This window comes from Parasteatoda tepidariorum, chromosome 8, assembly GCF_982258835.1.
Source record: "Parasteatoda tepidariorum strain Cologne lab strain chromosome 8, Ptep-v5.0, whole genome shotgun sequence".
In the NCBI taxonomy this organism is placed as follows: domain Eukaryota; kingdom Metazoa; phylum Arthropoda; class Arachnida; order Araneae; family Theridiidae; genus Parasteatoda; species Parasteatoda tepidariorum.
This window is the reverse complement of record NC_141762.1, coordinates 107,429,138-107,452,972: the sequence shown is the minus strand read 5'-3', so window position 1 is coordinate 107,452,972 and position 23,835 is coordinate 107,429,138. Positions and strand designations below refer to the sequence as shown.

At 24.5% G+C, this 23,835-nt stretch overlaps 1 protein-coding gene across 5 annotated transcripts in view; it reads right to left on the bottom strand.

Moving 5' to 3' along the window:
- Positions 1-23,835, bottom strand: part of LOC147806657 (transcription-associated protein 1-like) — a 59,776-nt gene that overhangs the window by 22,283 nt on the left and 13,658 nt on the right. For 2 of the 5 annotated variants that reach the window (XM_087149241.1, XM_087149242.1), the window contains 8 exons: positions 18,026-18,132; positions 14,933-15,097; positions 14,347-14,396; positions 13,446-13,556; positions 10,076-10,159; positions 4,618-4,784; positions 2,909-3,005; positions 1,807-1,945 (listed from right to left, as the gene is read on the bottom strand). In XM_087149241.1, coding sequence (XP_087005367.1) covers positions 1,807-1,945; positions 2,909-3,005; positions 4,618-4,784; positions 10,076-10,159; positions 13,446-13,556; positions 14,347-14,396; positions 14,933-15,020 — 736 coding nt within the window. In that variant the 5' untranslated portion in view covers positions 15,021-15,097; positions 18,026-18,132. Of the gene's footprint in view, positions 1-1,806; positions 1,946-2,908; positions 3,006-4,617; positions 4,785-10,075; positions 10,160-13,445; positions 13,557-14,346; positions 14,397-14,932; positions 15,098-18,025; positions 18,133-19,919; positions 21,473-23,835 lie in introns of those variants that run through there. The other 3 variants (XM_087149243.1, XM_087149240.1, XM_087149244.1) reach the window with 2 other exon arrangements.

The following is a 23,835-nucleotide window of genomic DNA, read 5'->3' as shown; positions in this document are numbered from 1 at the left end:
AAATTAACTCCCCTCCCCTCCATTTAAAATATAGATACTGTACTTGACATGGCAGAAACAAACCTGTTAATTGATATATGATTTAAAAAGTGCTTGATAAAATAACTAGAGGAAATGAAATTAGATTTTTGGAAAGAGCATACAGTTTTTTTTCTCTTTTTTTTTGCCTTTCAAAAAACTTATGAAAATATTTAGTTTGAATTCAAGTTTTTCTCAAATTAAACTGAAGTTTTATATAAATTTTTATAACAATAAACCAAACATTTAAAAAAAAAAATCCAGATAACAAATGGGAAATTGTTAAATTAAGGCTAGCAATCTTTTTCAAAAACTCTAAGAAGTAACTGTAACAACTGTATATTTTCAACAGTAAAACAGGATGATAAACAAGACTCAATATTCTAAAATAAATATCATTTGTCATCGTAAACTCTTTCAGAGAATGATTTTCTTTAAAACAATAGTAAATTGTGTTGAAATTATGTTTAAAGTGAAACTTAAGAATTGGAGAAATCTGTGAGTTTGGTAAGCTCAGCTCCAAGGAAATGAGATGCTCTAAATAGCAACTAGCAGTTCATGAAGACCCCTAATTTTCAAGCAAAATACAAAATCTTGTTGTTAGTGTTGAAAAATCTTTGTTTCTAAACACTAGTGATTTTCAAAGCATCTTTGAGCATTAGTCTGTTTTTGAATTGTAAGCTGCAAATAATAAAATCATCATAAAATCAGTTTTCTCCCTGTTATTCAAGAGAAAAGTGGGTAGAAAGGAAATTTCGGTATATTTATCCGAGAGGCTCAACCTTTGGTTGGCTAATAACATTCTTGAAAACGTTTAAAAACCAATTAAATATTAAAGCTAGAATAAATTAATGTTAATAATGCATTCACCTCCCCTTTTTTTTGGTAAATGCAATTGATCTATAACTACTAATAATTAAATATTTGAATTCCAACTTCCACAAACCAAAATAATCTAAAAGCAAAAAGAAGAAACAAAAAAGTTTTAAATTTTTTATTAATTACATAATACATATTTAATCTAGTATTCTTTATAAGATATTTAAGGTTTATTAACTTGACTCACTTAGAAAATGAATTTTTTTTTACTGTTCTAATTAGACATGTAAGACTTTCTTTGAGGAAAACTAAATTCACATTGTATAAATATATAAAGAAATAGTTATCAATGTTGAAAAATTTGTAAGACTTTTACATTATTGAACATATGGAATATCGTAAGAACTATACAAGGATATTTTTTAAAATGAAACATTTTTTACATTATATTTCTTAATTTAAACATTAATAGCAATTATGCCATTGAGTAAAATCTTTTTTTAGTTGTTTGTTCATTGTTATGAAAAGTATTTTACTCCATCTTAGCAAATGAAATATATATAATAACATAGTTTATTTTTAAAAAAATAGTATTTAAATTATGAATTATTTTAGGCTGAGAAAAGCTGTTTCAAAATATAATTTTGCTATTCTTTTTTTTAAAAATCCTGCTATTACAAACACTTCTACAAATTTCCTTTACTTAGAGTCATTAATTTTCAGATATAATTAGTAAGATATGCACAATTCTGAAAAATGGCACAAAAATTAAAGAATTTCTCAAAAATAAGGAAAGCTTGTACACACAGAGAGCGTTTTAAACAGAAATATTTTCCAAATGGTATCTAAAGTAAACATTTTTTTAAAAAAATGAGTCATTTATTTAAAAATAAAGAGAAAAAAAAACATGTTTCAGAATAAAGGAAAAAAAAACAAGACATATTTAAGTAATAAAAAAAGAGCATTTACTATCTCTTAGCTCTGTGGCTAAAATATGACGGGCTGCTACGAGCAATTCTTTGCACAAGTGGGCCACTTCTTGAGGACATAGATACAACAATCCTATCATTCCTTTAGCAAACTGTGAGGAATGTTCATTCACAACATACTACAAAGAAATAATCAAATTAAAATCACAGCTGGGTTAAATTATTATCAAAATTTGAATTAAAATTAAATTTGTAACTAATTTAGGATAATATCACTCAGATAAACATAAATACAGTGCATGCTGCTTATTAAAATCACATCCGTTTTGAGAACACTCGATTTTAAAAAGCAGCAAATTTTAAAAACCAAAATGTAGGAAATAATCATTTCGAAGTTGAATTTTAAACTAAATTAAGTTGATTAAAAACTAAATTGATTACTACATGTATGTTTTATTAAAATAAAACCCACATTTGACATTAACATGAGCTACATTTTTTAACTTAGGAGGGTTTTAAAATATTATATTTGATAAGTGAAATTTCAAATTAAATATTCACTATAGTTTGAAAGCATATAGTAAGAGTTTCTAAAACATTAAATATCCTTTTCTATTTTGTAAAGTTCATTTTAATAAATCAAGAGTTCTTCTGAAATCAATTGAAGTTAGATTTACCTTATTGAATGATAGAGGATCCATGACATTGAATGATAGGCATTTTACAATTTTTCTTAGTACATTAACAGTTTTCTTTTGGATTCCTCTAGACTCCCTTTTTCCTAATTTTTTAAACTTTTGCCCTTCAATTTCAACACAAAATGCAATCAACACCAATAACTTTGTTCATAGAGAACAGATAAAAATTTATTATTTATATGTATTCAAAACTTGAGAATATAGAAAATTCTAATCATTCAAACAAGAAAAAGCAATGTTTTTCATTGTTTTAAACAAAAGCATTACAAAATTTCGTCACATTTTTCTTTATTTAAAATTTGTTAGTAGAGTGCTCAACATTGTTATACCACATTATAGTACTTCTAAGCAGCAAAGGGATTTCCTTAAAAATACAGGATAAAAAATATTTATAAAAAAAAAATAAAGAATGATTCTTAATATATTAGTCATTAACCCACTCACTTGATACATTCTAACTAGGTAAGCCACAAAAGATAATGTTTTTATCTGTGCAGGCATAAAGTCAACATAAACTTCTTTGTTCAGAGATGGATTGCTCCTAAAATAAAACAAAACAAAAAATAAAATTTCTGTAAACATTCTGTATTTTGTCTGCTTTTTTCCCAAAGAACAAATTAAATATATAAAATTTAATGTTTAACTTTGTCCCACAGAGTCATTGAACATAAAATTCTTTCACAGAATACAATTGAATAAGTAAAAAACAATACTGAAGAGTTTTATTGTATAAAACCACTCTGACTTGATCATTTGGTATGAAATATAAAATAAGTCAAAAAGAAAGACATTTAAGGTATATCATACATGCAAGTAGTTAATTTAAAAAGTTTCTCTCTATATTTTCTGCTATATTTCGACTGCAAACATTATAAAAATAAAATTAAAATGACAAGGGAGTCAAGGATAAAACAACAATCAAGATCAAAATCAATAAAATAGATTTTACAGCAAAAATCATGCAAGTTGACCATTTGTAATGTACCAATTTGATGGCCTAGTTAGAGAAGTGGTCAGTATATTAAAAGATGATACAAGAGTGGTGTTAATTATAGTCTTGGTATACCTAGTGGGCTGATCAACTTAATAAGTTACATTGAACTCAATAGTAAAATGTTTGTTTCAATTAAGAAAGCTTCATTTTTAATAAGTGTAACAAAGTAATAAAATATGTTATACACGATATCATCAATATTCCTTAGACTATTTTTTTTAGTTGAATATATGACATTGTTTTAAGATATTTAGAAAAAAACTTACTCACACTTTGCAATATTTTTGCTGCAAACCTTTTCTAAGAAAAAGAAAAGACATTCCAGCTTCAATCAAGGATCAAGGATAAGAATTTCAATCAAGGATAAGAATAAAAACTGACACCAATAAAATAAATCTGATTTCATTTGGATACAACATTTGTTTTAATTAAAAAAAGATTAACAAGCTTTTATTTTTGAAAAAGATTACAAAATATCAAATTTTTTGTGATATTGACAAATATTTCTTAGGCTAACTACTTCGTAATTAAATTATGAGCTGGTTGTAAGATATTTAAAAAAAAATTATATTCTAAGTTTAGATGATTTGATCCAAACAGAATAAGAATTAGAAAATTACATATCCACATTCAGATGCATTTCATCAAAGAGAATACTTTATCGTTATCTTATATAGGACATGTTGTGAATTAATTGAAACTTTATTGGATGTATGAGTTTTTCTATAAAATTAGAAATTATTTCTTCATGACTGTTCTGAAATTAATCAAAATTATATATTTTTGTGATATTTCACATTGCTAAATTTAAATTAGTTTTCATTTAGACACAAGAAAATTTTAATAAAACAAATACTATTATAGCAAATATGAGAATCAATGCTAGATAAATCAAAAGTTATGTAAATACTGACGATGATCATTATCAACTGAAAACTGCTTCCAACTTCTGGAATCTAAAGTGCAACATTTTTAATACTTCCAGAGATTTCTTAGTTATCTTAGATAGATATATTATCATCTAAGAGTAATTTGGCAAACAAAGAGACATTTACTAAAACATTTATCACTTCATAAACTATTTCAACTTTGAAGTACAGTCACTAATATTAAACTTTCTATGGAAAAAAATATTTGAGTAATGTTAAAATTAAGTTACCTCTGTTGAGCTATGGGTTGTAAAGTATTAGTTGTCATTATCAATGGCACAAATTCTTCGACATCTTTATGAACACTCATTTTATATTGCTGGTACATCAAGACAACAATTATAGGTAGCTCTGCCAGTGCCTTTAAGGACATAGTAGCTCTTGGGATTAAATAAACCTGTAAAAGAAATCAAATATATGAACAATATAAAAAAAAAAGAAAAATCACAAAGTAACAATTTTTAATGCTAGAAAGTACAGAAGAAAGTAATTTTGTAATTTTCAGTTTAACATTTTTCTTTAAACACACATAAAACTGGAGAACCATGCTATTAATTTGGTTAAGAGAACTACCAGTTAAACTTTATTGATACAATAAATTGTTATGCCTTCATTATGCATTATAAGCAACAAAGTATGACATTTATAAAAGGATGGGTGAGTTCAGGGACAGGGAACTTTTGGAGGTTGCTTAAAGTCCCTTCGGTTTCTGAAAAGTAAACAATAATTTGAAAGTTGAGTTTTTGAATGATCCAGTTCATATTTTTCACATGACATCATTTTTCTTAATCTAATAATTTTTTTAACAATATTTTAAACAATTCTATCAAGAAAAACAAACAACAAGAAAAACAGTCAAAAGCTTAAAAAATACAAATCACGATTTTTGGAAACCTAAGGAACATTCTTACTGATTGATCCTTCTGTTTAAAATGCATCAATCAAATTTTCAAATTCTAAGTTTCATATGAATTTTTATTTTCTTGAAAAGGACAAAATAAAAAACTGTCTGTGTACCATTGAAAATACTTGCATAAAAAATAAAATTTATTTTTAAAATATTTTAATTCAATAGAAAATTGTTTGTTATTACAAAAAATATAATAACTCTACTCTTTATCTCATAATTAAAGCAAATAAAAAAAATATTCGGTTTTTGAATTATATAGCTAGAATATTTAAGAGCAAGTTCCAAAATCTCCAAGGCAGAGAACTAACCCAATGTAAAAGGACACAGGTAATGCTGTAAGTTAAATAAATATTACACTAGTACAGTGTCTTTTCAGTGACTTAACAAGGTTATTTTTAAATTTTTGTAAGTCTTTCAAATTGAAGCATAATAAAAACTTAGCTTGAAAAGTAAATTTCCAAATTCTAAATTTAACTTCTTTTTTTTTTTAGCTTGAATATGCAATTAAAGATAGTTAAGTCAGCTGCATGTTTAAATTTTTTTTTTATAAAATATCATAAATGTAAAAACCACACAATGTATGTTTTTATGCAATCTGTAGTCAAAAGAAATTGTATATAAATCTTTCACATTTATTTAATTTAATATTTATACTGTGAAAGATTAACAATGCCTGACTTTCTAAACAATACTTTAATTTTCCTAAAAATTAAAATATTATTATAATATTGTTATCATTAAAATTAAAATATTTTCAGCTTAATTTAGAAAAAGTTTACTCTTAAAAACTGTGTATTAAAAATGCAACAAAAAAAGCTAAATAAGCAGATGTAATTCAAAACTGTGGGATAGGACATCAAACAATGGATTAAAACTCTTAAATAAAAAATTTTAAAAAGTTTAATTTCTAAGGTTTGTACTATATCTAATTATTCTAAAATAGTATAATTACAAGTTAGTATGATTACAATCATAGGTAGCTCTGTAAGTTCATGTAATTAAGTTGATAAATCCATAGATTAAATTGATACCAATTAATAATAATTAAAAAATAGATTCTTAAGATCAAAATTAAAAAATTAATGTTTTCTTTTTCTTTTCTCTTCTAGCTCCTGCTCTTGTAATTTATTTAAAATTAATGTTTTAAAGTTGGGGTATATTCCCTACTAAATGCAGAATCTTATTTTGCACTGAAAGGGTTTTGTTTTAATTTGAATGATTTTTAACCCTACAAACTCTCTATAAACAAAAGAATTTAACCTGCATTTGTTTTATTAACTAGAATATTTATTTATTTATTTTTAATTTAATTCTATGAACGTTAAAATTTTAATGTTTAAATGGACTTTTGCATTATGTAATGTGATAAAAAAAAATGAATTTCCCCATTTTTTTAAAAATTTATTTCTATTTATCTGTTCTTTTCTCATAAATTGATTCTGATTTTCTGATTGTTTTTTTTCCCTGGGTAATCAGTTTTTAATTTTTAACATTTAAAGGCATTTAATTTGACATAAATATATTACAAGGTTACCCGATAAAAAGAATTTAGTGCCGAGAGCAATGATGTTTATAAAACAATTATTACCTATAATTGCTGTTAACATGCCTGTCTAAATTCTTGGGCATGCAACCCTTCATAGGTCAATTTGCTCTGCATGTGGACCTTCACTTCAAAAGGTAGTGCATCTCTATTATAATAATAAGAAAATTTTTCCTTAACTTTGAAGGCTTATACAGATTGAAAGCATGCATACATGAATTTTTTTTTCAAGAGATGTTAAAGTAAATACCACTAAAAATTGACCTGAAGTTCAAATAAATTAAGCAAGAAAAAAGATTCCAAGCACGTTTTAGAATCAAATTACGAAAAAAACGTTCCTCACATTAAATTTTTAAATGAAGTTACTTCACAACTTTTTTAATTTTACTTGAATATCATTTTTAAATTTAATAGCATCACGAATAATTATGAAAACAATTATAAAATGCAATTGAAGTCTTCAAAAATATGAATGAGCTTTAAGAAGGTTTAGAAAGAAAAACAGACCTTTTAATGGGCTCCTAAAACCATATTTAAATTTAAGGCTTTTATAAATGAAGTTACTTCATAACTTTTTTAATTTTACTTGAATATCATTTTTAAATTCAATAGCATCAAGAATAATTATGAAAACAATTATAAAATGCAATTGAAGTCTTCAAAATTAAAATATGAATGAGCTTTAAGAAGGTTTAGAAAGCAAAACAGACCTTTTAATGGGCTCCTAAAACCATATTTAAATTTAAGGCTTTTTTAGGAATGGAAACCCTTTCATACTTGTGAATAAGCTAATTTTTAAATATTACCAAGGCTACGACAAATAGTTTAAATTTTATAATGGTTTAGTCAAATAACTATTTTTATTGCTTACTCAGGAAATGAAAGAGTAAAAATACAATAATCTTATCTACATGTATTTAAAAAGGCTTTTAAACTCAAGACTTGAAATTTTCATATAATATAAACTAATAATTATTTTAATAACTAATAAAAAGTTCTGATCTGAGTAGTTGAATTTGGGCCCCTTTTTTAACTTTTCTCAATTTGAATCAGTGTTATGGTAAATGTTTCTTTCAATAACAGTTCCAAAATAGCTACTGATAAATTTTTTACTTTTGGAGTAGGCCGTGGTTCAAACATAAGATGCAAGTAATTAGGCAGATTTTTGTAAATATTCTTTACATAAAGCAGAAACATCTGTATCTAAAAATAATCGGAAAATCACAAAAGCTTAATTATTTTTTCCAATTTAGAATATATTTTCCTCTTTCAATCGGTATGTAACATGATAGTGTGACCAACAGATTTCACGATGCTATTAAGAATCATATTAATAATAATCATACATTATATTAATGCTCTTTCAAATATTTTGCCTTTTTTAATATAATCATAATTAATATCATGATGTTTAATTATACAATATGGTAAATAAATCATATAATTATTATAATTTCATATGTTTTCACAATAAAGGTGGAGCTTGTTTATATATCACAAAACTGTATTCATATTGAATAATTCAGAGTATTAAATATTTATACACCATATTTTTTCGTCTTCAATAAAAAGTTTGTCATAAACCAATTCTGATTAAATAAACACACAACAAAAAAAAGCATTGACAGTTAATCATTTTTAATTAAAATTTTAAAGGGAAAAAAAACACATAAATGTTTCATAAAATTTCAACAAATTAAATAGAATATACAATTTTTTTTAAAAAAAATACTACAGAAAATTGTATTGAATTAAAATATTTACAAGTGATAAAATTTATGATGAAATCTACTTTATTTTAATACATAGATTTAAATTTGCTGAACCCTATTTTTAAGCAACACAACCATATCATTATTAATATTTCACACGTTTTCTCTTTGCTTTGAAGTCACATGCTGATTATACTAGTCTTCATGATTTTTTTTTTATTTGTTGTAAGTTGAAGAGGCGTTAGTAATAGCAAAATTTTTTATTAAATATATCATTATTTTCTCATCACTGCATGCAACCTTTAGATTCACTTAAGTTTTATTTTAAGATGCTTGATGTTTTGGTATATTGAAGTTTAACAGGCCATGCAGGTGAAGAGTACCAAAACAAATAATATAAAATAAGTGAATAAAAAAAAGTATTTAAACCATGAAAATAAAAAAATTTAAAAAAAGAGGTTTTAATTACATTAAAAAGATTTATTTAGAACAAATTACCAATGAATGGAGAAACTTATAAACACTGAATGGAGAAAATTTCTATATTTCTCCATAATTCTCTTTTTAATTTATTTTTCTCTACTTTATAAATCATGAAAATTTTAAAGGTTTCTTTCACACTGGACTTTAAAATAATAAAAAAAGTATAAATAATTCAAAGTACTAATAAATTCTTCCTATTGTGTTGTGGGGGAATCATTGATATTTCATATCCCCTAATACTTTGAGTTAGTCACACTAAAATTAAAAAGAACCCCACAATATATTTATTTTTTTCATTATGACTTTCATTTAAATTTAGTGCAAAAATAGCATATTATTATATTCAAAAAAATTAATTTGTGACTAAGACTCGTTATTATTAAAAAAAAAAAAATTCTTCAGGATTATAGCAATTTGGATTGGAAAAACAATACTCATCAATATTCCTCAGAATTTTTCATTAAATAAAAGCAAAAAATATGAAATTCTTTTAAGCAATGTCTATGAAAAACCTTGAGAAATTAAAACAAGAAAACTTTAGGAACAATTTGGCAAGAAATTTCTGCACAGAGAATTTAAAATGAGTTAACTTCTTGTGATCATTGACATTTATATTGCAAATTATAGGCTTATAAACTTTATTTATAAATTGATTCATCACAGAACCATTACCTTCCTCTCTTTCCTTCTCCCATTTTATCAAGAATTATTCATAGAAGCATTTGTCATTATAATGGAAGCCTATATTAATATCTTTTTAAACTTTTAAGTGCAAAATAACTAATTAATCAAACAAGTGAAAAATCTAAAATCTCTTATAAGATACATTAAATGACATCCTCTCAAGTCAATATTCTTTTCCCCATGAAAATGCGAGTTTAAAAACCTATAGAAACACATTCCACTCAATGTAATGCAAAAATTTACAAAAGTTGATTATTAATAAACTAGTTTTCAATGAATCTGTACACGTGTGAAATATATTAATGCAAAAGCAAATTCATTGAAAAAGATAAATCATATCAAAAACACATTCTTACTTCAAAGCTGCATGGTGGCCTGAAGGTCTTATGAAATTCTATGATTATTGTTAAAAATACTAATATGTTTTCCTCATTTTCCACCTAAAATATGAATATTTGAATAAAAATAAAACATCAATAAAATCAGTATAGGAGAAGTCATAAAATTCCAACATTAAACATATAGAGGAAATATATGTTGAGAAAAATATCAGCATAATTTCTCTAATTTTTATGAAAGCAACAAAATTCTAAGTTTATAAATAGCAACATTTTATTTGCTAATCTGTTCAGATGTAAACATCTGAATGTAGTTAAGTAGTTAGTGTAGTTAATCTAATAGTAGTATGTACTAATGTAGTACTAATAGTAGTACTAATGTAGTTAATCTAATGTAGTTAAGTAATTTCTGAAAAAATAAAAAATTTATCAAGTATTTAAAATTAAAAATTCGGTTTTGAGATGAAGCACAGTAAGTCAAATTTTAATTTCACTTCAAATTCTGTAACAAAAAGCGCCACTTTTTTCCCACAATATGAAGAAAATACAAACTTTAATCCTTTACTTATTATTATAAAATGTAGAGAAGTAAATAAAAATGATAGAGAAGAAAATTTTCAGTTTTTAAAAAATATTTTCAGCTATTCAAAATTTATACCAAATAAACTTTACTTTGCATAATTTTTGTACTAGTATTACCACGGAGAGATAAATTTAGTTTTAATTAGAATATTATTTATAGTTACGGGCTTACAAATCCTGGGCACTTGGTTGCCTAAAGACTTACAGCCCAATATTTCTGTAAAATTTAACACTTTTTTTAATCAAACAGCATGGCTCATAAAAATGAAATCCCAGAAGTTTAAACTTTTCTAGATCCATGTTCTTGATTTTTATGTATTTCAATTATACTCAACAAATAACAATGCACGCAGAACAAAACAATACTGTAAGTTCTTATTCTGCCTATAATGTTAGGGAAATTAAATTGATCAATAATTGTTACCATTTGAAAATATACATACCTGCTAGTTGATTTACACACAACTTATTAATTAAAGTTTTTTTTAAATAATATATATTATATATATAATTGAGTCACTTATTAAGAAGATATTTGTTAATTCCTCCCAATGATTTGAACATTAAAGACAAGATTGGTTTGCCATGAGGTAACAAATTATTGTTTGTAGGGAGCCTGTGAATTATTTCTGAAATTTTCTTACAAAGTTGCCAAAAAAAATAATATAGTTTAGTGGAAATATTTTTTAAGGAAATCATAATAAAAAAGCTAATTAAAATATATAATTAAATAATAATTTTAAACAAATATTTCCAAAACCACAACAAGAATCATATTAGTTACTAGGGTTGAGCAACAAAACATTCATTCATAACCATTGTGATAACAATATTTGATTTATATTGAGTAAATTTGAATATATATTGAGTATATGATAATTTTCAATAATGATAAATATCAAAAACACAATTATCAATTACAGTTCTTGAACATCAAAAAATTGCACTCTTTATTGAAAATGATAAATATAGAATGTGATAATTTTAGAAGTATTATTGACATTGATAATTATAGATTATAATATTACTCTGAATTTTATATTTTGTTTGGTTAACAAAAACTTGACCAAAGTCAAAAGTTAAAATTTAAAAATATTGTAATACACTGTGAAATATGCATGTTTCGTGACAATATATCATAATATTAAAATTAAAATTTGGTTCGATTAGTTACCTTTAAAAAAAATTGTCAATAAAATATTAGACAACAGACAGATTTTTATGCTTAAAATATTATATAACAAGAAGTAGAGTTCTCAAATATAATTTTGAAATTATATGATGAAAATATAAAATATCCTATTTGCTAGTAAATTTAAAAACATTTAATAAATCTCTAAAAACTTGAACAGACATAAAACTGCAAATATATTTAAATAAAAAAAAAGGTTATACACATTATTATTAAATAAAATGCCCAAGCTGAAGACATTAAGCAAGCTTTGTAGCAGGGCAAAGAACAAATCAAGACAGCAATTTAAAAATAAAAAAACAGGACAAAATTAGAACAGATTTGGAACAGCATAGCATTTTTCAGAACAGTTAATTGAAAAGTATAATTTGCTCTACTTAATAGTAACAAAATAAAATTTCACAGCAAAAAAATAACTTGTTCATAGCAAAAAGTTTCCAGAATAATTTTATCAATACAGAACAGCAAATAATAGTTCCAAATCAAAACATGGAAAAATTTGATGACACTGTTGCATTAAAAAAATGAGCAGTATCAATTCGTTAATATTTTACTCATACCAATATATAATACAAATGTGTAATTGAATTGAAGATTTCTTTAATCTCTTTAAAGAAGGGTTTCAATGATCTCAAAACAAAAATGCTATGAATATGCCACTTAACATTTATGTAGAACACTAATTTTAGTAAGCAATCCCCTAATTCATCATTTAAAAGTTTTATAACTGCTTGTTGACTGAATCACATGAAAGAAAACAATCAATATTTGTGCAACTTTGAAATCGTTCAAGATTTTTTATTGTATTTGGTGAAAATAATAAGTAGGCATATCACCCTTGAAATCGACATCATAAAAATTTGATGTTGCAAAATTGCTTATCAATTTTCCTTTCCATTGAATGACGTAATTCCCAAAGAGGTTGAAACAATGAATCCTCTGGGTAAGACTCCAAATATCTAAACCATGTAAATAATCAATAGACAGTCCCTATATTGGAACTATCAAACATTGCGATTATGACAAGCATTTAAAAAAGAAAGAAAAGAGATATTGGATCAAAATTTTTCAATTCTTTAAATCTACTTTCTCAAAAATCTGCATATTCATTCCTCAAAAATCAAATATTCTATCCGCACACAAAATTCAGGTCAAATACAGAAAAAATATTTCTTATCAGGAACATCAATATTATCAGGACAATTACTAACCCGATTTAATCTAATTTTTAAAAACAGCATTCTTGAGTATAAAAACATACTGAGATCAAGCGTAAATAGAAAAAACCAGATTATTCTGCCAAGACATTAAAATGAGGTTGATTTCATACACACACTACATAACCTACAGACATTAGCAACAATGAGATTATTTTTTAAATACTGTTCAAATTTTGTTATCTTAAACCCATATCAATGACTATTAACTGTAATCATTAAGTTCATCAGTTATGTAAACTAAATAATTGACAATGTATGAATAAAAAAAATATAAAAGAGTAAATGAAAAAAATTTAGATTGGCTATCTTCATAAAAAATAATACAGGATATATATAAAAATATGTACATTAAAATATACAAAATGACCCATTGGCATGACATGAAAATACATACATGAGTGGTTTTTTCAGCAATGAACTGTGGTTCTTCATCTCCTAAAATTCTGATGAAAATTTTTATAGCCTGATCCATAAATGAAGGATATTGTGGATTACTAACAATAGTCTGAAAAATAAAAGGATACTTTTATTATAAAATTAAAACACAAATATTTTATTAAAATATTCTTTTTATCATTGTTATTTAAACATCTATTCAAATTCTTTTATTTTTATTTATTATTTAAAAAAATATTTTTATAAACATTGTATGCTTGATTTCAATGGTGTGCCTCTAGTCTTTAGGCTTCAAATTCAAACTGTAATGTATCAAAATAAATATTTTTTTTTCTTCATTAGAGTAATAAAACTAATAACATGTGTTTATCATTAATAGTATATTAATACTAATATAGGAGGGAGGATAAATAGTGTTTTTATGTCTCAGCTTGCTTAAACAGTTTTTAAAAAGCTTTTGAGCCAATCACTTGAATGCTCCTTAATTCTTAGAATTTAAATTCTTAATTGCCATTCAATTAAATTCAATGATCTTCACACAATTGATGCTAAAACATTAATTTCTAAATAAAATTTTTTATCAATATATGGGAAACTAAACTGCCAATTGCATTTAATGTAAAAGAAAAAAAATTGGTAAAAAAGTGAAAAATGAAACCAAAAAATAGGAGGCAAATTTAAATAAATAGGGAGGGGTTTAAAAAGGTTCCTGTAATTCGGTAGTCAAAATTGAATTGAATGCTGGGCTTAACGGCACAATGACTTTAATTGTGGCATACATAATCTGCGAAAATATGAAAAATGAACTGTCATTTCTGAAACTGAAAAAATAAATTTCAAATTCCCCATACAATGACATTCTGAATATAGAATTTTACTATATTAAATTTAAACCTTACTTCAAGCTCTCCACTCAATTCTGGCAACGCTTTCAATTTACTTTCATCCTCTATAAAAGAAAAGAAAAGAGAAAATTTAAGTTGTGCAATATAAAAATCAATAGGAAAAGTGAATTAATGACAGATAAATAAACAAAAAATAAAATAAGCTATAATTACAGGTTACTACAATAAATGCATAAAATATATTTGATCAAGGTTTTGCTTTAAAAAGAAATGTGGATTTGATTAAACTAAAAATGAGAAGTAAGAATATTTAAGTATGATTTTTGATCAGGTGCAGATAAATACAATGATTTATTTATAGGTATATAGTTATCTGTAAGTATGATTTAAGTAGATAAGTAAGATTTATTTATAAGTATATTACTTTGGTTATTTTATTTTTTGTGAATATCAATGTATGAGAATTGTAAACATTACCAACAAAGTAACATGAGCCATAAGTATATAGTTGTTCATTAGGTACATCCTTAGTACTAAATATAATATCTATGTAATCTCAAATACTTAATTGCTATGAGAAATTTTCAAGTGAAAATAAATTCTGATTTTTTAATTCCCAATGACTAATTATTAAACTTACTTGCAACAGGATTTTTGAGCATTGATACATATGAGCGGTAAGTATTCATAACAGCAACAGGATCATTAATGGGTGCTGATGCACTCATTACTGGTATCCTTGCTATGCTTAAGGACTCCAGAAAAAGCTATTCAATGATAAAACCCACCTCCAATTTTAACAATTCTATAAAAAAAATGTAAATATTTTCAAGAATTTGCTAAATTATAAGGACTGCAATTATTCATAGGCAAAATTAGTAAACATGTATTAGAAATTTTAAAAAGACAAAGATTATTCTGTTTTATAAGAACAAGAAATGTTATATTAGAGTTTTCACTTAACGCCACTTAAAGCTTCAGTCTCTAGCTGAGTTATATTCTATAAAATAATATAAATACAGTTGACGCTCAATATAATGACCCCTCTGGTCCAAACAAAAGCAAATTTATAAGTAGTGCACATATTTACTTAGATTTTATACCAGATACCTTTTAAAAAAGTAGAGTTTCAGTTATTTTGAGATTTATAATCCAAAATCAAAACAATATATAACTACAAACTCAAATCGCTTTAGAAACTGTGGATTTAATTTTTGCCTCTTACATGCTCGCACTTTCAGATCTGGTCAATATTTATTAGGTCTTTAGTACATATTCTCACAAACACATAATAACAACTAAGACAAGCACATGCATACATTTTTAGTGACTATTCGCTTGCGCCCAGTGAAGCGAAAAGAACCGGTAGTTATACTCCAACAGCCATGAACTTGGTCACCCTTGATTAATTTATCCTCACATAAGGTTCAACAATTGTGTAATATTTTCACACAAATTAACTAAGAAAGCAGAATTTTATTTACAATCATTAGTTAAGTTTCTATATAGTAATGGATATACTTTATGTTACATTGACTGAAGCAATAAAATATAGATTAACTACTAATAAAGTAAGCAATAAACATACTATGGTTCCCTTTATCCAAACAAGAACCTTTTCCTGTGTCTAAATAATCATGATTTTTTTGCTTCGAATATAAGTTATGTTAAACTAAAGGTTCACAGATTCAATAATGTATGATAGCTCTTTATAAACATCTAAAAATGTCCAAATTAGTTATAAATTTTAAAAAAAAAGAGTAAATTTTTTATAAATTCTTGCAGCATTCAGGGATAGTTATATATATGTATATATATATATATATATATATATATATATATATATATATATATATATATATATATATATATATATATATATATGATAAAAAGAAAAGAGAGAAAAACGAAGAAAATTAATAAGCTTAATATATATATATATATATATATATATATATATATATATATATATATATATATATATATATATATATATATATATATATATACTCTTCCAGCATGCATGCTCAGCAATTTTACATGAGTGACCATGTGTCGTATTTCTTACAACAGCTGTTATTTTACCATTATTGGCACTAAAAATGACAAAAATACATGAATATTGATAATAAATTTGTCAAGAAATAAAATTAAGCTTATTGTTGCAAAATACATTCTTAACCTTACAAATACATTCTACATTCAAATGAAAGTAAATTATTTTTAAATGCCTATATTAGTTAGGTAGAAAAGCAATGTTCTATTTTATTATAGATAAATTAAAATCTGTTAATTGATAACTATATTTTAAAATTCAAGACAGTTGAATATTAAACAAAGAAAATCTTGATAGGTAAATATGTGAATTTAACATTACTTACATCCACAAAGAATTTTACTACGTTGAAAGTCAAGAAAAATAAATAACTGGTTTTAAACTAACAATAATTTTAATATTTTTATTTATTCAATCTATCAATTTATTATTACTATCAATCTATTATTAGTATCGATCTCAAATCCAAAATGTTTCCTTCTCTTCTTTTGATTCATCAGACAATTCTCAAAGAATGCAGGTTAAATCAGCTAATGCATATATTTTTTAGCAATCAAAACCAATATAAAAATTATAGATTTTAATTTATACAAATTAAAATAATACACACTAATTATTAACACAAAATGACAAAAAGTTTGAGAAGGAAATATTTTTCGAATTTTCACTGATGACCTGCGTGCAGTAAATTTTACAATCAAGGAATCAAGTAACACAAAACTTTGATTGAAAATAAAAATTATTATGCGACTTCCTGTTTTTACATTCCATGATGTGGGAAAGGGTTGAAAGTCAGAACAGAAAAAACCATCGAACATCACAGCTGTGATCTGCTAAAAAAATTCATCAAAAACCGAATTTGTCTTAAAATTGGGCAGATGCGCATCCTGGAAGGATATATATATATACACACACATATATACATACATACATAAATCTAGCGTATATAAAATGTGTCGCAAAATTCAGAATTTAAAAATTAATTAACTAAAAATTATTAGCACAATAATGCTTTATGGGGCTAAAAGTACAAAATCTAAAATTTTATAAAAATAATTGCAAGTTTTTTTTCTAACTTTTAACAAAATAATATCAATAGTTTTAAGAAAATACATATTGGTAAAAATTTTCAATGCTAGTAATATAAAGTTTTAATTTAATAAGATTAAATTACAATCACAAATATAAAACTGTTAATATAAATATTAAAAACTTAGATGCCAAAACTGTACATGGAAAACTCAGTTTAGTTGATACAATGTATAACTGAACAAAAATTAATTTATGAATGATTCCCTCCCCCCAACCAATAAGCTACAATAAAATTTTTTTTTGCAGCTTCTGGCAATAATCTATCTCTGGATTTAAAGTTAATTAAAATTAGTTTTTTTTATAAATTTTGAAAAGTGCATGATAGAAAGTTTTTAAAAGCAAGGTGATTTTGCAACATCCTAAGTAGAAAAACAACAAAAAATTTGAAATTTTTATAGTTGGAAATTGTTATTTGTTAACTGGATTTCCCACTTTTTTTTCTCATTTTAAGGATTTGCCTGCTTTGAAAAGGCAAACAAAAACACAAACAAACAAAAACAAAATAGTCTAATTTTAAGAAAATCCTTAAAACCAAATAGTAAATTAAAATCAAAGGGAATAAAACAAGAAAATAAATTATTTTACCAATCATTTTTCTTAATCATTGTATTTACATCTGTCTCATAATCACATAGCAACTTTACAATTTCCCAATGATTAGCCAATACTGCCCAATGCAGAAGTAATTTACCCTTGAAAAATTTAATATGTACAATAAAAACAATAAAAAACAAATCATACAGTAATAAAAATAATAATAATGAAATTTTATATTGATGAACAATTTCAAAGAAACATGCAAAACATGAAATAATTCATGAATCAATTCATAAATAGGGTGTAAAATGCAAAAAAATAACTGCTATTTTATTGCTGTACAATAATAGAAGTTCAAAAATGCTATGTGCAAAACACATTTAGGTTATTGAACAAATACAAGAACTTTTAGTGAGGAAAGAGTGCACACGTGAAGTATATATGCGTATAATTAATATTATAAATGTTTTAATAAAAAATATCGATGTGCAGTATTTATTATTTTTTTTAAACTGTGGGAATACAAACCTTGATACATGATTTTAAAATTGCCTAAATATGAATCTGAATGTAAGATGTCTTAACCACACAGATATGAATTGCAATGTATAATTTTAAATTGTGCAAATACGAATTGCAAAGTGTGGTTTAAGATTTACTTAAATGCAATTTTAAACCACATTTTCATACGTAAGAAAAATTGCCACAAATAAATCCCTTTTTTAAAAATTCGAAAAAGCGGAACTTTATAATAAAAAAAAATTTAAGATATTCTTTATTAAATTAAAATACCAGCGGAATTCCACCAAAAAGCAGGAAAAAAAACTCTCATCCCTGAAAGTTCTACATAATGCAAACCTTCAAACATTAGTCTTTGTATTATGTAGAATTGTCAGTAATATCGATAATTTTGCATATCATTAAACTTAACCACTAAATAGCCCGATATAAATCTTGATATTCAATTCAATTAATTTTAAAATGCAAATATTTTGTAACACAAAAATATGCATTTAAGCATTAATTCATAGTAAAAGATTAAAATTATCAGAAGAATTAGAAATAAAATCCAACAAAATTTATCAATTTAAATATGCTTTAATTAAGTTAATGTGGTTCATCGAGAATTGCATTTTATAGAATTAAATAGTATAAATCTTCCACTGTATTATTAATAGATCAACAATTCAGTATATATAGCATTTGAAACAAGTTCTAGTTGGTAAAAAAAATTTAATAAAAAGGATTAAATTATTATATAAAAACAGAACTAATAATATGAATAAGCAAGTCTTAGATAGCAAAGCTGACCATTGAAGCCCCAGTTTAATTTATAAAGAAAAACTCAAACAAAAATACTAATTAGTAAATGAATTAAATACAGTAAAAACTTGAGTATCTGAAAGTGACAGATTTTCAGCAAAATTCCAAATATTCAAGAATCAAAAACCTTGTTTTTCGGTATAACCATATTTTTTTGAAAAAGAACCCAGACTTAAAAAAATTTAAGACATCATGAAATCCACATTTAAAAATAAAGTTAAATGAACTATAATTGTTAGAGACTATAATAATGGTAAATGAAAATTATGAAGATAAATACGAATTACAAAGATTTTGTAAAACAGATAAAATAAGTTTAAAGTGTCAAAGTAGAAAATAAATAATCTGCAGGAATCATAACTAAAGTAGATTAAATAAGTGAGTAAAAGTACTACGGATGAATTAATTTTTATACCAAAAGAATTTACTAACTTCCTTTTAATGAGATTGTCGAAAAGTTCTAATTTTTTTAAGATTTTATTTATTGAACTTTAGAAAATGTTGATTACAAGAGCAGTTAGTTAAATTCCAGATAGTCGGTGTTTTTCATAAAATTCTTTTGAAAATGTAGTTATACTAGTAAAAACACAATGTAAGAAAGTAACAAAAGTATTGGTACCTTATTATCAACAATGTTAGGATCTAAATTCGATTCAAGAAGCACTGATACACAATTCAAATAACCACTTCTCATACAAGCATAATGTAGAGGTATGAAGAAAAAAAAAAGAATTAAAACCGATGAGAGAAAAAAAAAGAATTAAAAACCGAGTGACTAAAATCAAAGGACAGAAAAATACATCATTCCAAAGAAGTAGGGGTTGTCTCCGTATGTAGAAAATAATATGTAAAATACATGCACAGAAATGTGCAGGGTTGATTGTGAGCCCAACTCAAAATTCCTGAAAATTTCTTGAGTAAAATCATTCATGACGGATTTCAAAAAATTAATGTTAAATCATTGATATTTTCAAAACATTAAATTCTAAATAAATTATATACAGCATAATTTAAATGAATAATTATGTATAAGTTTACTTTTATCTCTAATCACATTTATTATTCTACCAGAAAAAAATATTTACAAATGAAAGATGCCAAGTATAAATTCTAGTTCTAATATTTTTAGATAAAATATACGAGAATTTTTATACATAAATGTGAAAGATGATTTCTTGAAACTTCTGGAAACTTCCAGAACGTGGTTAGGGAAAAATCCGGAAAACCAGATTTTTTCCAGAGTACAATCACCTCTGCATGTGACCCAATTATTATCTATTCTAAAGCAATAAAATAAAAATAATTAAAATACAGGACACGTTTTGTGGTTAAAAAAACAAGTAAATTCATCATTGCTGGATATAATTAATTCAGAGTCATTTTTTTAGTGCTTAAATAGTCGATCCTTTTTGCTTTATCATGCATATGATTATCATATATATGTATGATGTTTAGTATTTTTTTTAAAATCCTAATTGGGTCACATGGGTTTCATCTTCATTTTACGGAAACAAGCATATGCATTTACTGTTTTTTAATTTGCATTTACTGTTTCTTTCATGGCTGTTTTTTAAAAATTAATTTCGATAATCATATTTTAAAATTACGATTATCGAAAATTACGATTGAATTTATTTTAAAATTTGATACATAGTTAGATGTAAATATATAGACTCATTTCTGTAAAATGAGGAAAATGAAATGGGTGAAGATATGTGACTCAATTAGGATAAAAAAATTCTGAAATAAGATGATGAAAACATTTAACTATGTATTTCAATCAAAAGGGATAGACTAAAGCAAAAACTGGAACAAGTAAAAAAAGAGTTATTATGAAACTAATATATTTTATATCAATGACTGTAACAGTAAGAAAAAAATTATGAAACCAATTTGAAAAAAATTGAGTTACTTAAGATTAAGATGATAAAAATTTAAGTCCTGTCTTAATCATTATTATTTATTAGTTTAAATAAAATAAATAAATAAAATTAAAAAATCATATTCTGGCATGATTTAGCATTGGAGCACTACTATTTTGAAATTAAAAAAAAAATCCACAAAGTTAATGTAAATACATAGAAATTCATTTTCATTAAATGATGAAAATGAAATTGATGGACAGACATGTGACCTGTTTAGGATTCAAAAAAAAAAAAAAAAAAAAAAAAAAAAAAAAAAACACTTGAACAACATAATGCGGCAAAAAACAGGCAAATACCATAAAAACTACTAAAAAAAGCTATACTAAACACAAATACTGTGATCGGTATTCAGGAGATATGATTTTACCTGTTTACATTACTGAAAAAGTTTTTGTTAAAAGTTATTATTTTATTTCATTGCTTTACACGTTACTATACATTACTAGACAATTTGACAGACCAAATTAAGCTAATTTAGAAAAAAATAAGTTCACATTTTGCTCTTTTTTATCAGTTAAACAATGTAAAAAGATAAGGTCTCAAATTACAATTGAAAAATTTTAGTTGTACAAAATTTAGACAAACAAAAAACTAATAGAACTATTCTAAAGAAAACGAAAATATCAACCAAATCAATATAAAACCTATTAAAAAGGATGCATTCAAAACAATTACAGCTATTATACAGATTCAGATCTATAGTCAGAAATATACAAATCTAACCTAATAACAAGGATAGATTTCACAACTAATTAAAAGAAAAGCATTAAAAAAATTTTAACAATGAATTTTAATTCAAGGGGTGGACAATACTCAAAACTGAACAAATTGAAAAAGACAAAGAGTTATAAAACTAATAAAAAGAATAAAACTAATCAATTTTATAGTAAATGACTGAGAGAAAAAAGCATGGAATCACAAAATCAGTTTAAAAAGATTCAACATCAAGATAAAATCTTAGAACCAATAATAATGATTATTTCTATTTATTAACTTACAAAATAAAAATAATTAATATCATCTGGCATGATTTAGTGCACACATAAAATAAATTTTTAAAAAATATCTACAAAGTTTATGTATATACATAAAGACAAATTTCCTTAAAACACAATCCTTAATTTCCTTAAATGGAATTGGGTAAAAAAAATTATTATTGTTTTTTTCAAAGTAAACAATGTTAGTGAAAAATGACAATGAAGCAAATGCAAATACATAGACATTCATATCTATAAAAAAATTCAATTGATTTTTTTTCACATTAAGCAATGTACTACGTGAAAAATGACATTAGAGCTAATTTGAATACACAAACATTAATTTCTATTAAAAGATTAAATTAAAAAAGATCTTTTTTTCAAATTGAACATTGGAAAATAACATTACTTAGAACTTATGCGTTATAAAATGATATTAATATAAAAAATCAACACATTTCTTTAAAATATATAGTGAGATTTTTACCCAAAAGCATTCTGAATGTTTGCAGGCATTTCTTTGTGGAGTAACATTTGAAATAAATATGCATGTCCTCCTAAGGCACACATAAATAAAATCATTTATATTATAAACAATTATTTACATATGGACATTTTGGTCAATTCTTGGTTTATTCCTGTTATAAATTTGATTAGTCTATTTTGATTTAGACATTCCATCCCATTTCTTACTTTTTGTTATTACAGTAGCTATGTTTCAATAGCCTTAAATATAATTTAGCTTTGTTTATTAAACTATTTATTATTTCAGGTGACTGAAAATCAGGAATTTTAAATCATTTAAAATTCCTTAACATAAAACATACCATAATCAGTCAAATGACCGTTTAAGAACTTTTGAATCGAAAATGTGTTTATTATCTTATCGTTTTTGCACATTTGACTACATGACTTTTTTTAACAATTATATACGGTTAATATTCTACTATTATTATTATTATTTTTTGTATTTTGTCTGTTTCAAATAATACTTGTCGTATACCAATTTCTACCACAGCCAGTCATTTGACAGGGAGAAAAACTTATTGCTTTATAAGGTTATCGAATCAGAAATTACAATATAATGTGTGTTCAACGTATTGCATTGGATGAGTTGCACATTTCTGCAGACTGTTGCATAGTTAGTTCAATCAGATTAACTGTGACTTCAAATGTCGAGAAAGTACCAAAATTTTAGATTGGCATTTTTGTGTCAGAAAAAGTGGCAAAAACTAAATGTTTTGGTGAGTAGCTTATATTTTATTTTGATAGCTTTCCTTAATATTTAACTAACTGTTAGTTTTTACCCAGAAAAATCTCGAAACAATCAAGACAGCAAAAGTTTTTAGAAGAAATAATATTAACTATAAGAATAATTATAAGCATTATAATTCTTATAATTATAGAAATAATAGTAATTAGAAGAAATATGTTTGCGGAAAATGTACAATAGAAACACCCTGTATATGTAAAAAATGACTTAAGCAATGATTTAAAAATTCTTTTTCTTTGTGTTTGTAATACATAAAAATTGGCAATATACAATTTGTTTAATTATAATAAAGTTTTTTTAGTTTTATTTCCTTCCTAACATCCATCTTTGATACATTCAATCAAGAAACATAAAATCTGG